At 49.0% G+C, this 15,091-nt stretch overlaps 1 protein-coding gene across 1 annotated transcript in view; it reads left to right on the forward strand.

Annotated features, from left to right (window-relative positions):
* Positions 1-4,208: 4,208 nt before the first annotated feature.
* TMC2 (transmembrane channel-like 2) overlaps positions 4,209-15,091 on the forward strand; it is a gene marked incomplete at its 3' end in the record, with an annotated part of 26,197 nt that continues 15,314 nt past the window's right edge. Inside the window, exons 1-8 of the mRNA XM_010134537.1 lie at positions 4,209-4,266; positions 4,567-4,614; positions 6,598-6,931; positions 7,662-7,814; positions 10,307-10,397; positions 11,309-11,390; positions 11,704-11,810; positions 13,504-13,602. Of these exons, the coding sequence (XP_010132839.1) occupies positions 4,209-4,266; positions 4,567-4,614; positions 6,598-6,931; positions 7,662-7,814; positions 10,307-10,397; positions 11,309-11,390; positions 11,704-11,810; positions 13,504-13,602 (972 nt within the window). The remainder of the gene's footprint in view (positions 4,267-4,566; positions 4,615-6,597; positions 6,932-7,661; positions 7,815-10,306; positions 10,398-11,308; positions 11,391-11,703; positions 11,811-13,503; positions 13,603-15,091) is intronic.

Here is a 15,091-nt window from a genome sequence, read left to right on the forward strand (position 1 = left end):
ACTCGAGGAGCTTAAAGGGCTTTTCCAACCTCAGCATTTCCATGATTCTGTGTTAAATTAATGAGACGTCTCCTGGGTGCTTGCAGAGAACACCACTGATGAGTCCTCCCTTTGGGAGCATTTCCACGCTGCACTCTCGGTTCACTTTGGACCCTCGTACCAAAGTGCAGGGACACGCTCCAGCACTGCAGAGATTACATGAGGGCGAGGATGACCTCTGTGTACATAAATGCTCATGCTGGATTTCTATGGCTAGTCAGAATTTTTTCTTTTCAAAGTTAAACGCAGATTTTGGTCCAAAGCCAGGGTGGATAACAGCTGAGCCAAATCCAGTGTGATGAAGAGTGCCTGAGAGACCCTGGAAAACACGATTGTGCTGGGGTTTTTTAAAAAATTGGATTTTCTTTAGCAGTCCAGCAGAACCAAGGCAGCGTTGAGAAGTGATCTCTAGCTTTTAACTGTCTGTCTCAGATACAGCATTAATGGTGGCTCCAGCAATTTGCAAGTTTTTACACCCTCATCAACATATCCACGCACAGGTCAGGTATTACTGTTATTACTGAAAAACCTTCTCAAGCAAAGATTACTTATAGATGAGATGAATATTGAACAAATGTAATCCGTGGATTAATTAGCTAAAGCCCTATGTTAATCAGGGAGGAAGAAAGGGAGAAACATTAGCTCATTAAGCATTTAGAGGCATGTTGTATGTGCTTCCAGGATTCAGTTACCCTCTCTCCATAACACACCTGCTTTTTATTTAACACTTGGAGGTGTGCGAGATGCCCAGTGTCCTCCTGTGTTAAAACTCCAAACTGTCAAATTATATCGCATTAGTCACCAGTGCGAAGAGAGACAAGCTAAATAGTGCAGAACAAAAAAAAAAAAAAGAGGGCTGCAACTCCGTAAACTGCTCTCACTCCGTGTACAAAGCCTGACATTTACATAACTAATAGCTGGATTCGTGGCTGTGCATTACTTATTCATACCTTGTGCGGGATAACTCAGAGGCAAAAGACTAATCCCCTAATCCCCTCGCCCTGGTTCCGTGTTCCTAAGGAATCACAAGCCCTGCAAGACACGTTAGCCTCTTAGGAGGATGGGGCTGAAGGCTGAGGCCAGCAGCATGCTTGGTGCTGAGGAATGGCAGCATGTCCCCACCGTGGGGCTGTGCAAGCCCAGGTCAGCCCTACGGGGAGCTCTTCGGGGATCTGCCATCTCTTTGATGATATGATCTATGCAGATCATATGCAAAGAGGTCTGTTGTACCATAGGCAGAATCATGGGATTGTTTGGGTTGGAGAAGACCTTGAAGATCATTAAATCCTGGCATAGGTAGGTAACGTAGGGATTTCTCCTTAGGGTGAGCAGCCACTTTAATAGCCCTCTTCATTAGGAAATAATTGCCAGCCCTTATGCACCTCCCTCCCTTCCACGTGATGGGGTCCAGAGAAGTTGGAAGTGTGAACAATAACAATCCCTACCTTTGCGAGGGTAAAATGCTGCCACTCAACCTGGAAGAGCGCAGTTTTGTCACGGTCCCTCTTCACTATGTTTGACAGCATAGGAACAGGTGGGTGAAGCAACATCCATACAGAGCGTACAGCAAAAATGTTCTGACTAAACAGAAGCACAGCATCACAGATTGGAACGGACCTCAAGGATCATCTGGTCCAGCATTTCTTGGCAAAAGCCCGGTCTAGACAAGCTGGCCCGGCCCTAGTCAGCCAAATCTGAACAGTGTCCCATGCTGGGGACTCCATCGCTGCCCTGGGGAGATTATTCCAGTGGCTGATTGTTCTCAGTGTGAAAAATTTTCTTTTTGTTTCCAGTCGGAATCTCTCCAGGGGTTACTTGTCCCCGTTACCCCTTGTCTTTTCCGTGCCTTTTCCTTGTATAAAGGGAGTCACCCTTTAAATACTGGAATACGGTGACAACGTCTCCCCTGAGCCTTCTTTCCTCCAGGCTGAACAAACCCACTTCTCTCAGCCTTTCCTCACATGGCAGCTTCCCAGTCCTTGGACCAGCTTTGCAGCCCATCTCTGGACCCTCTCCAGCCTGTCCACATCTCTTTTGTACAGCAGGCACCAGCGCTGAGCGCAGAATTCTAGGTGTGGCCTGACCAGCACTGAGTAGAGCGCAGTAATGACTTCCTCATCTCCACTGGTGATGCCCTTGTTGATGCTGGCTTGCTTTCTGCAGCAGCACACACCGTTCACTCGTATTGGGCTTGTTGTCCACAAGCCATACCCGCGTTTCCTCATCAGCACGGTACAAAACGCCTACTGCTCCTGCTCTGTCCCGCACGCTCAGACCCCTCAGCTACCACTCCTTCTTACAGCGCAGGGTGGTCTCACCCCCCTGTGTCGCAAGGAGTGCCCAGGGCGCTTGTGACTGCCATGAAAACATCTCACCTCACCACCACCTCCGTGAACACGTTATAAAACCAAGGGACAGGCGGTTCGACTCGGAGCAGGAAACAGTTATTACCACAGCCCTTTTGCTTCTTACCACCCGCCCCTCCAGAAACCTGGCTTTCCTTTAACAAGGAAAATGAAGTCCCTCGATTCTCTGTTTGGGAAAGAGGTGCCCAGGGCTGAGGCTTGAGGCAGCAGAATAAGCCTGCAGGAAATCCATTCCAGTAGCCTCCAGCAACTGTGAATTGCTCCTTTTTGCCTGGAGCAGCAATTAATGCAATGACCGAGTGGTCACATTTGGTACAGCGTTTCAACCTACCGCAGCGACACACAGGGTTACGGGTGAAACTTGTTCACTGGGAAGACCTTCAAAACCTGCTACCATTGTCTTCAGCCCCAGTCAGACCCACTGGTGTGGGGAACACGCAGTGCAAACACCCTGCGTAATGAACTTGTGGGCTTAGAGTTGTTAATAATGTATGGGCATATACCATACATTATGTATTTAGCTCAGGCAAGCCGAGGTAAAGTCAAAGGCACATCAAACAATCTATGAGATTGAACTTAAAATACTTGAAAAGTGCCTTTGGACCAAAATTCTGCGAGCAAAAAGCGTCAGAGAGCCTCCCATTCAGGCTGGCACCCCGTGGCAGCCAGAGCAGGAGTCATCTGCGAGAGCTGCTGGTGGCAGTAGCCTCAAGTTGACCTCCACAACATGCCTCTCTTTTGGGAGGGACGGGGGGAGAATTAACGCTCTCCCTGCCAACCCCAGGAAAACCGTCATCGTGTGCTGTCACCAGACCAGGTCCCCCAAGGGATGCCTCTGTGAGCCAGGGGGTCACAGCAGGCTTTGGATATGCCATGAGGGTAGCTTTGCTCTTGGGAAACCACATGCCTGCAGAGAAACTCCTCTGGGAGCCAGCAATCCGGGGGAGCTACAGTGGGGGCAGATGCGGCGGGTTTTAGACCGGAGTTTGCTCAGACAAAGCTATTCTTGGCCCACGGGAAGGCTGTGAGCTGCAGCGTGCAATACAATACTTGGCGGTACCAAAGGACCTTCCGAATGAGGGTCTCACATTAATTAATTAAGCCCCAGAGAACCTAGAAGGAAAATCTATCCTATTTTACCAGCAAGTGCAATGAGTATGCAAAGGTCACACAGAATGGAGGAACAAAGGAAAGAGAGATCCCGCTGTCCTGACTCCTGACTCCTCGCTGCATCTATTAGCTCATGAGCCCCCTGCAAAGGACACGCATGGAGGACAAAAGGTGACCCACAGCCGTGCCCCCAGGGACATCGACTGAGAGGTTTAATAAGGTGCCAGAGAACGACTAACGGGGTTACACAGATTGACGCAGGTCAGTAAAGAATATGGCATTAAGAAAATTGATCCTTTCAAAGCTGCAGGCGCATGCTCGTGTCAGAACCAGCTGTGACTTGTGCCTGTGCCTCACACGATACCCCGAGTATCCACCAAAGGGCTTTCCTTCATGCTTAAATAATGACATGCAATGCAATGCCGGCGGGTGCTTTTTTCACAGGAGAAGGGAGCAGAAGGGAAAGCGTTTGGGTGGGCTGAGGCAGAGCCCGGGTCTTCCCTGCCTCTCCCACCCCTCCCTGCCCACATGGCTCACGAGCAAGAGGTCACCGACAGCTGGAGGTGCCCGTCTGTCCGCGATGCCAAGGAGACGTGCACATGGGCACTGGAAGAGAGAATAACCCGTGTATGACTGGGGCGTGCGGGCTCAGCATAGCAGCTGCGGCGTCTGTGCAAAAGACGGGAGGCTGTCATGGGGAAGAAGAAGAAATGTGCTCTGCAGGTCATCATGGAAGATGGTTGGTATCGCTGTGAGGTCGTCTCAGTTCGGGTGCTGTCAAATACTTGGCAAACTGCCTCCGGACTTTCCAAGCACACCATTTTGTGCCTCTCAAAGGTTATGCAATTTGAGTTTGCTCATGCAGGGAAATTCTGTCAACCAGCCAAACTGAAGTAAATATTAATAGTGTCACTGTAGGAAAAGAATATAATGAATAATCAATATGGGACATGCTGCCAAGCTCAGCCCGCACTTAAGGGCGAGCTCTGTAAAGCGTCATGCGTGTAAATCCCAGCAACAAATGCAATACTCTTTGTTCTTTGTCTTGCAGCCGGAATAGAGATTGACGGACAAGTCGAAAGTGCCACAGAGAGCGAAGGTAACGTAGAGATAAAGAACTGCGGTCTGGTTTGGAATACAAGAGGCTGTACCTTTTCTTTTTTCTCTCTGGCTTGTGACTTGCTCTACAACAGCAACCGTTTCACAAGTTACTTGTAAGCAAGCAGATTTCCCCCTTGAGGTTTAACTTGTAAGAGTGATGTGTAAGCCACGTTCGTAAGCAGCCTGTCCCCTTTCCTCCACGCTCCCGGAGCCCACGTCCCCTGGCAGTCACCCCTCATAAACAAGGCACTGCAGGAGCAAAGGACCCTCTGCAGGGCTGGGACTGCTTCGCACCACACTGGATCCTGCTTGTCCTCCTTGTAATGCTCGCTTAGACCGTAACACGCTGCTGTCGTGATTAATTGGGCCATGGGAAGGTAAAAATGAAAATGGATTGGAGGCAGACTGGTGGCTGTGAGGGAGATTAGGAAGAGCCAGTGACATGACTAAAACCAGCTTTAGCCTTGCATGTATAGTAAAGAAAGAAAAAGAGCTAGGTGGTAGGATTATAACCCTAAATAAAGAGAGATAAATAAAGAGGTAAGATCATAACAGCGCGGTATAGGTGATACGAATGTAGATGCTACTGCAAAAATGGTTCGTACAGTCCGTAAAACCGTGTCTGTACAATCTATAAAATATGAGAAAGGAATTAGCAAATGACAGGGATTTTTGTTGAATCGTATCCACCTTTTCCATACAGGCAAACAAGGCAAAAAGATTAAAGTAATAAATGAACGCTCCACATTTAACCTAATATTTGATAGACTGCAAGGGAAACCCGCGATGGCTGCCTGCCCAGAATGAACACTGTCCCGGACAGGGTAGGTGGTGCTTTGACCTGCATTACTAACCGAGGTTCGGCTGAGATGGACCATTGCAAAGCACCCACCTAATAGCTCCAGAAAATTGAGGTGAAAGCTCCTTCTCATTCCCAGCGGCAAGTGGGGCAACCGCCACCTGCCGATTTTTTATGACTAGCAAGCAAAAACGATTTGCTTGTTATTAATTTCTAACTCTGCACCATGCTCAAGTTCCTTTTCCTTCTGTTTTCCTCCCCTTGTAGGCTGCTCATTTTTCACTCTGGATCCAGCTCCAGCACAATTTCCTTCTTCCTTGACAATTTCTCCAATGGGGGGGGGGAAAATATCAAAGCCGAAACTACAAATTTTTGTTTGTTTGTTTGAACACTCTCTTTTCATCAGCCAGAAACTTTGGAATATTAGAAGCCAGAAGATTCTGGAAAACAGACTATTCGTTTTCATGTGCTTGGCAGTAAAAGGGATGGAGAGGCTCAGGGCTTTTTGAAAGCTCTTTTCCCTTTTCTGTAATATTTTGCAATTAAATCGTGTTCTATTTCAGTCCTTCAAACTGGAAGCACTTCTGGCCAAAAGAGGTTTTTAGCTTGTAACGCCAGTAAGAATGAAACATGCATCAGAGACTATCTGGGGTTTTTCTTCTCTGGATAAAGACCTTCCTATATGAAAGAGAACTCAGAGAAACAAAACCAGGTGCTGCCTGAGCGGCAGCGTTTCCCTCTCTAAGCAGAAAACCTCCATCCCCAGCCTTGAAAAACAAACACCTTTCAAGGCCATTGCGCCACAAGCGAACTACACACCGTGTAACTGACTGCACGTTCTGTTGCCGTTGCTGTGGCGTGTCGGGAAGATAACCGTCTGTGCTCTCTGATGGGGCAAAAGCATCTGTTGCTTTTGCAAATTTGCAAAATTTTGCATTTGTCACTAATGTCCAAATTTCTCGCGGTCACACATGAGTCGCTGATGTGCTAAAATGAGCTGTACCGTCTTAAAAAGGAGTTGCATAACCGGAGAGTCGGACAGCCACGTCCAGCTTGGATGGGGCATAACACGCTGCTCATTGACTTCACAGCATCAGGGATCCTGGCTGCCTGCCCTTTTCCGACACATCCTTATTTTGCCAGCGTGGATTCCCCAAAGTACTTGGTTTTTGTACCTTGCAGGAGATGAAGTAAAGGACAAGCCACCAAAGAAACAGCCCCTCAGGGAAACCGGCAGAGCAAGCGGACTTGAAAGGAAAAAGCAGGAGAAAAACAAAGAAGAAGAAGAGAGCGAAGGGGAAGACAGCTGTACTCAACAAAGCAGAGCATCTGGGAGAAAAAGCTGCCAACGAGAAAACGGTGATGGAAAAAAGGCACGAGAGGAAGGAAGCCGGCAGCGAGAGAGAGGCAAAAAGGCTCCTACCAAAGATCAAAAGGAGTCAGAAAACAAGGAGAAGAAAACAAAGAAGGAAGGAAAGGAGGGGGAAGACAAGCGGAAGGCAGACAGGACAAACAGGTAATTGAACAACGCCGGGGTATGGTCCTTGTGTCCGACTGGCAGCGGTATCAACGTGCCAGTGGTGCGTGGGTTGGAACTGCAAAACCGATAGACCTCGAGTAAGCGACTGCCCTCCCTGTGGAACACAGCAGCGTCACACTGTGCACAAGCAAACTGCTTCCAAGGCCTTCTGCCACTGGGCTCCTCAGCCAGGACCAGGTCCTGCACGGAGGGGGTGCCCAGCACCTAGAGCTGGGACTGGAAAAGCTCTCGTCAGCAAGACAGCTTGAGCTGGGCACTTTTTTTTCTTTAGTTGGTCTCTGGAACCATTCAGGATAAAAGGGATATCTGATGTTTTCAAGTCTTCCTCACCCAAATCTTGCAGGTCTGAATCTTCTGCTTCTCCCCGTCATCTTCCATTTCCTTCTGCGGGTGTGAAAACCATTTGTCCAGAGCCGGCCGTAGCCCTCAGCAACGCTTCCGTAGCTGAAGCGTGGTCCAAAGCGCGGTGTCAGGAGAGCTGCGGTGGGGTGCCATCGCCTCTTGTCGTCCTGGCTGGAAGCAGCCTTGCCCTGAGCGCAAAGGGGCCGTGCTGGCGTCACACTGAGGTGGGGCGTGGTGAGGCACGGTGCCCACACCAGAGTGGGGTCCCGGCGGCCACAGGCACTGTGCCCACCCCAAGCAAGACCTTCCCTCTCACTCCTGTGAGTTTTTCTACTTTGTGCCCTTTGTTTTGTGTCTCTCCCAGTACTTCCTCCGCTTCTTCCAACTCATCTGATGAGGAGTCGCTGTCAGAGGAAGAGCTCGCGATGCTGATGGAGGAGGTGGAGCAGAAGAAAAAACTGATTTCCACCATGAGGAACAAGCCCTGGAGGATGGTGAAGAAGCTCTCAGTGCTCAGGTACCCGTCACACCGGGAACCCACACCCCTGGGGTCTTTGCTGACTGTCAGAGGCACTTTGCCTTTCCTAGAAACTGCGTGTTTGCTGCTGCTGCGGTAACAGCCCCGTCTCAGAACAAGTGACCGGCAGAGCCTGGCCAACCTGTCTGGCTTTAAACGAGCAGAGTTAAAATGTGGAATTTGATTTTCAGCCTCTGTAACCAAAGAACGGACAAGGTGCAAATCTGTTCAACTGATACCCAACGGCCAGGTCATTCTACCCTTGTACTTAAAACCAAACGACTCGCTACCGTCAGGCTCCTTGTTAAAGAAAACGCGGTGCCCTGGTTTGCTTATTCATGCCCGTTGTCTGGCAGAAATCAGAGCACCAAAGTGCCGTGTTACTTCACGCTCCTGAGATGGGGCTGCTTGGAAAAAACGCTGTATTATTTGCAGAGGTTTATGGAGCAAAGATACCGTTGCCACCCAGCCCAGAGACCCCTTAGCGCAGGGCAGTGACGGGGGCAGTGGGGCAGGGAAATCAAACCCCACATGTCAACAGGGAGTGGCTCGTAACAAACCAGTCCCATGGCGAGGTGATGGTTCAAACCCCAGCTCTGCTGGTTACAAATCCTCTGAAAAGCCCTTCTACCAGGAGAACTTCCAAAAGAGCACTGCAAGGTACGCACCGCCTGGGGGGAGTGGAGATGCCCCCGCTCCGTGTTAGCCAGGAGGCTGCTCAGAGCTGCGGTTACTGGGCTGTGAACGCTGGCAGTCACGGTGTGAATCTGCTGCTTTCTTTTACGTCTGCAGGCCAAGACCTGCTCCATCTTTCGATGAAGTCAGGAGCCAATTATTCCTAAACATCTGGGTAAAGGTCTGTACAGGGAAACTGTATTAAAGCAGCTTTTCCATCTCGCAGGCATGCTACAAGCCTGAGCTCATTACAAATAAAATCTTATGACCCTCAAAGTCCAAAGTTCTGCTAGAAAAGAAAAAAAAACCAAAGACCCAACAAAGCAGTATTATTTCTGACAGAGTTTCTCTTTGGTGTCAGATCCCGGCCAGAATTCTGCCTGGCATCATTTCTGATAACATACCTCCGTCTTTTCACCTCATCCCTGAGCCGTGGCAATCATTACCACCCGCTAACGAACCAAAACATCATTCCATTGCTTGGGCCAGTGTCTCCAGAAAGGCTCTCCCAGTGCTGTGCGTTCATTAGCTGTTTTAGCTGCACAAACTCAGCCCTGAGGCAGAGGAGGAATGTGAAACACACAGAGGGCAAACCAGTGTGTTCAAGACCTAGAACTCCCACTTTTAGGTTTGCAAATAAAGTCGCAGGTGATTTTCCCAAGGTTACGGGCTGAACTAGCCGACTATTTCTGCCAGAAGGCAGAAGTCTGTCCTGCCCACAGGCTCGGGACCTCCCAGCTCCTGAAATCTAATCTCTCCTCTGTGGCATTTTAAAGGTCGGTTTTCAACCGACGATCCCGGGTCCCGAGGTAGTAAGTCGACGGACAGAGATTCGGCGATCAAAGACCTTTATTGGTGGCACAGCAAACCTTATATACCCTCTACCCCAGAAGCAGTAATTTTCCACCCGGCAACGAGTCCTAACATGTTTCTAACAAGCCTAAAAAACAAGACCCTATTATCTTATCTGTGCAGTTTCGCTCCCTTTTTCCCAAGCCAGTCTAGCCCAAAACATTCACAGTTATTTGTAACGGCTCCTAGCACGTGGTGGTATTTTTGCCGTGTTTTCTGCAGGTGTTCACAAATCCCTCGGCTTACGGCTCACCAGATCCATAAGACTGTGACCTTCAGCTGATAGCACATCAGCAGCTATCCCCACACTTCTCATGACGTATCAGCAGCACCAGTATAGGACATAATGCTATTCACAAACTCAGCGTGCTCTGACAGCATCTCCACAAGTTCTTTTCTCTGTATTTCCCTTAGAAATCCTATTCGAAATTCTATTCTAATGTTGGTTTGCAGCTTGATTTTACTCCTGACTAACGTACACTCTATTCTCTGGCATGGAGATGATCCTGTTGGGCCAATTGCACATCTCTATTTACCCCAAGAGGTGTTCAAGGGAGAAAATTCTGAATCCTCTTGTTTCGCTGCAAGATGTTATTTTCTTCTTGACCAATGCATCAGGAGAGAGACATTAGAGCAGATGGGCCAGGGTGGGAGAGCTCTGGAGCGAGAGGAACAGGCAGGCTTTTGGTCTACACCCAGGCAGAAGCGTGGAACAAGATGTGGACCACATCTCTGCGTGAACATGAGTGCTTTGGGGACCTGTTCGCTAGCCCAGGGTGGGGGCGTGAGCTCTACATGGCACAGCGAGACCCCCAGCAGAGAGCAGCCACAACCCCAGATGCAGCGCGGGGTGTGGAGAGAGACCAAAGCCCCGAGCATGGGGCTTTACCACCGGCGCAGGCAGAGGTGAAAAGCCAAAGACGCTTTTGCTATTTGAATAACCTGCCTGTTTATTTTCCAATTAGGGAGGCACAAGCTTTTGTGGAGAAGTTCGAAGGAGCTCTGGGAAAAGGGAAGGGCAAAAAGTTGTATGCGTATAAGATGATGATGGCAAAGGTAAGTGCTGCAGTGATGTCAGGGAGACGCTTGGATACCTGGTGATGTATTCAGCACGTTTTAGGTGGAGTTTAGTAACCCATATTTGGCAAAAGACACCAGAAATCAGCAAAACACTACCAGCCAGCTTCAAACCTCTGACTGATACAAAAAGAACGGGGGAAATTTCCCCCACCTCAATCTCATTGTGACCTTCCCTGAAGCAAGGGAAAACCTCGCGCCGGCAGGGAACACCGTGGCTTCCCGGCTGCAGCCTCCAAAACCTTGACCTGTGTGTGGGACGAGGTACCCCTAGAGGGGAGGGAGGCCATGCCAAACTCCCGCCCTGCCCCGTGGGGTCCTGTGACATTTCGTCTTCCCCGGTAACGAGGAGGTGACAGGGAGAATGATGCCTGGTTTTTTTAAGACTGAAGTTAGTAGCCAAGTTGCACGTTGTCATGGAGATTATATTGAGAAGTGAAAAACGGAGCCAGGTCTGAAGTGATGAAATCAATGGGAGTTTAGCTGCTGGTCTAATGAAGAAGGATTCAAGCTCAGTATTTTATAAAATTAAATTTTGTTTTAAACAGAGCTGGTTATGCATCAATTCTCTCAATCCAGAGCTAGGTCTGAATTTTCCACCCCTATGTAATAAACCCCTCTGTAGTAAACTCACAGCACAGCTGCAGCTTTCCAAAAGCCTGGGGAGGTTAAAACTCAGACAGCAACTGTGCACACTGGGGGTGGGGAGCTTCTGGATTGACGGTGGTTTCTGAAATAGTCCAAAAGGTCGGACCCAGCGGTTTTGCTTTGGGCTTTGCACCCACTCGTCGCAGTGCCTGACGACCAAGCCCTGGCGTCTGGAAGCCCTGCAGACGAAGCAGCCTCCCTCTTTGCCCTGCTCTGCTCACTCCCGTGTTGTCTTGTTTCAGAAATGGGTGAAATTTAAGAGAGACTTTGACAATTTTAAAACCCAGTGCATACCCTGGGAGATGAAGATAAAAGAAGTGGAGAGTAAGTGGAAGTTGCCGCGCGGTGGCAGTGAGATGTTTTGTGAGAGAGCTTTGCTTTCACCCCAAAAAACTGCTGCAGCTCCCTAGTGCCCAGCCTGCGCTCGCCCTGGGCACCGGTGCCGAACGCCCAGCACACACCCGGGGCAGCTCTGGGCTCTCCTGCCTCCATCAGTGGGGCAGGGAGGTGGGGAGGGGGGTGTTGGGAGGGTCTTGGGCAACATGCTGGGAAGACCTGAGGGTAAAGGGGTCCAAGTCTTGCTGAGGATGGTTTAACCCTCCTGAACTCCTAACCATGAAGTGTCTTCTGGTTTAAGGCCACTTTGGCTCCTCGGTCGCTTCCTACTTCATATTCCTGCGGTGGATGTATGGAGTAAATCTTGTCCTTTTTGGGTTAATATTTGGCCTGGTTATAATTCCAGAGGTAAGTGCTTAATTCTCCTTTCACTAATATCTTGCCTGTTGCTTAACATTCCCGTGAGACTGATGGCACAAACAAGTGTCTTAGAACAGGCAGTGCTGTGGAAAAACAAAATGTGTGAGGACAGTGACTTACACAGAACTTACAAGACTCTTACTGACACAGGAGCAAAAATTGGATTGAAATCAGGAGACCTAAAATGCTGCCAAAGATCCTGCCCATCCAGCAGCTAAAACAGGAGCTCAAAACCTTAGTTTAAGGCTCATTTTACGTTTTGATGGAAGTGGAAAACATGATCTATGAATCCTAGGCACGAGCTCAGCTCCATAACTGCATAAGAACTGGACGGTGAAACCCCTGTCTGGGCCCTCCGCGGGCACGGCACAGCCCTGCCGGGGCAGCCCTGGGGGGAAGGAGCAAACAGTTTCCCAGCGCTTTGCCAGCTAATGTTTGTTTGGGAAACATCCCTTTCCCGTACTTCTAATTCAGGTGATGCACAAGGAAGAGCTTTATTTTGGGTTTTTCTATTTCTTGCTGTTCTTGGAGAAGGAAAAGTATCTCATAGCCAACTTTATATGATCGTTTATTGAATTTTTTTTAATGTAGCCATTACATCTCTGGCTAAATTACTCAGTGCAGTCTTTAAAAGCTGTGCAATCGCAGACAGCGGCATCTGTTCTGTTCGATGCAGATTTTTATGGCACAAAAATGCAGCGCGAAGGTCTCTCCTGAGGACCATGCTTTTGTCCTCCTTAATGTGGCTGCTCACACTGTGGAAAGGAAAAGCCCTTTCCTCCCAGGATGAAGAGGCATAACCGTCAGGACCGAGCAATACAAGTGCGTTTCGTTAGGAACTACGCATGTGGTAGGGGGCTGAACAGCTTTCCTCTTTAAAGGATGCTTACTCACTGCCTGCTGAGCCGCTGCCGTACGGAGAGGAGCTGGGCAATAAACATTTAATCAGAAATTATTTTGAAATTAATTAGCCCTAAAAAAATAAGCGATACATTATATGCTAGGAGCTTGCTGGGCTGTGAATGCTGATGAGATGTTTTGGTATAGGCACCAGAGACTGCCTGCAAATAGATTTTTAACTCTCCACAGCCCTTGATGTTTTCTGGGCTTCCATAACTGCTGGACGTGCTGCCAGACCTGCTTTGCTTGGTGCCATCAGGAGAGGCTGTGCCATGAAAACTGTTCTTGGCGTCATTTTGTCATACGTTTTTAGTCCAAACCTAACTGCCCTTCACCTCACCTCGAGATCTTTTTTCAGTTCCAGACTGTAATAGAAAATATCCTACAAGCTCGACCCGGTGCTCTTGACTTCTCTCAGAGGAGGAGTCCTGCATAAACAGATAAAGCTAATCCCTTTAGTGCATTAGACCCACGAAGTTCAAGCAAAGAACTTCTTGCTGAACTAAGGACATTTAAATGGGAGCTGTTCATTGAGGGATACAGCTCCTTGGCAAAACGCTTCCTGTGCAGCGGATGTCACCAGGGAAAGGGAAATCCTCCAGTTATTTGGGTGAAATTAATTCTAAATATTTTAAACGGCTGCTCTGGTATTGAGAAATGAAATGTACATTAAAATCGAGAAAGGAAAACCATCCAGAAGGGACTTGTCAGGGAAAACATGGCAAAACCCGCGTACAGCGTGTTCGATTATCCCTGTGTCGCTGTTATCCCTGTGTGCCAGGTCCTGATGGGAATGCCGTACGGGAGCATGCCGAGGAAAACCGTACCCCGGGCTGAGCAAGCCACAGCTATGGATTTTTCCGTCCTCTGGGATTTTGAGGTAAGCACAGAAGCACTAACGCCTCCAAAGCCCTTCAGAAGGTAGCGGCTCTACAGGGATGAACTTGTTCCAAGATAAACCAGCCACACACCCGTTTCTTCCAGGAGGTGAAGACACCTGCTGCCACGAAATCTTTGTGGCTCCCCAGAGATTTCTGGCCAAAACAGCCTGTGCACGAGGCACCTGCATATGGATTTGAGCCACTTGCCCACAGAAATGCGCTGGCTGGTGTTTGTCACACGTGTGTGTGTACACAAACACGCACAGAGCTGTTTCTCAGGTTTGCAGGAACAAAGCAGATGCACTTTTACTCCAAAAGGGACGTATCACATCCCAGCACATCTGGCTAACACCACTCCAGGTGTGTTAGTCTGGGGTCAATGAGGTGCAACAGGGCAACGTAAAATGCACTAAGGCCAGTGGAGTCACACAGTTCCACACCAACGGAACTTAGAGCAGATTTCGGAACTCCGTGGCCTTTTATCTCCCCAGTATTTTTATTCACGAAGCACAAGAAGCCAAAGTCACGTTCTCCTGAACTTGCTCGTAGCCTTGGGAAGGGAACTGCTCCCCGCATCCCTGCCATCCCTGTTCCCCTGGAATGCTTACAGAACAAGCCTGAAGCTAGAACCAGGCTTCAGGACCTGTTCGCAGAGGGAAAGCCTGAGTTTCCAGCTGCCCACATGCACTTAGCTGCAACCCTGACTCGCCCTCCTCACCCAGTTACTCTTTGCCTTTGAAGATTTAAGCCAAAGGGATTAATAGAAAAACACGAAGATATGTGCAGGGGGTGAAGAGATTCTGCTGCTGCAAATACCTCAGGAACTGGCTTCCAAAGCTGCTGATTCTGGAAATATTTTTTGAACACTTGTTGGTGCTGGCCCACATATTACAAGTGCGGGACCCAGTCCTGTAATAAACCCCATCACCATTTCCTTAAAAAAAACCAAAAACCCAAAAACCCAACTGCTTTAAGGTAAGACAGATTATTTAAATGAATTTGTTAATAAGGCTTCAAGTGCTGCTGTGTCCAGGAAGCCAGGCAGGGTCAGACCTTCATTCAACCACCCATTTTCTGCTGAGGATCGTTTAAGCTCTTGCTGTCCCAGCACTTTCACCCACTTGCCAGAATCCAAAATGCAGAGGTGAACGAGTGAGATTTGCAAGAACAATGCACCGAATGAAAAGCTCCTTTGAGCAACTCACTTTAAAAAAAAAGCAGCAGTGTTTAAACTCATTTACACAGAGGAAAAAAAAAAAAACAGAAAATAAAATGCCAAAAGAAATAAAAAAGCCCTGCAGGAGTGTTGCAGCTGCTGATTTTACCTGGGACACCATGAACTGGACACCGATCCGTGAGGAAGTTGCTCCCGGATGAGGCTGTGCCGGCGCAGAAAAGGCTGGCAGTCTGCTGCCTGGGGCTTGGTACGTCCCCCCGCTGTCACCGAGGGCTGGACCCTCCAAGCCCCTCTGCCCCCCACCTCCCCCC

Source organism: Buceros rhinoceros, unplaced genomic scaffold (genome assembly GCF_000710305.1).
Source record: "Buceros rhinoceros silvestris isolate BGI_N320 unplaced genomic scaffold, ASM71030v1 scaffold9354, whole genome shotgun sequence".
Classification (NCBI taxonomy): domain Eukaryota; kingdom Metazoa; phylum Chordata; class Aves; order Bucerotiformes; family Bucerotidae; genus Buceros; species Buceros rhinoceros.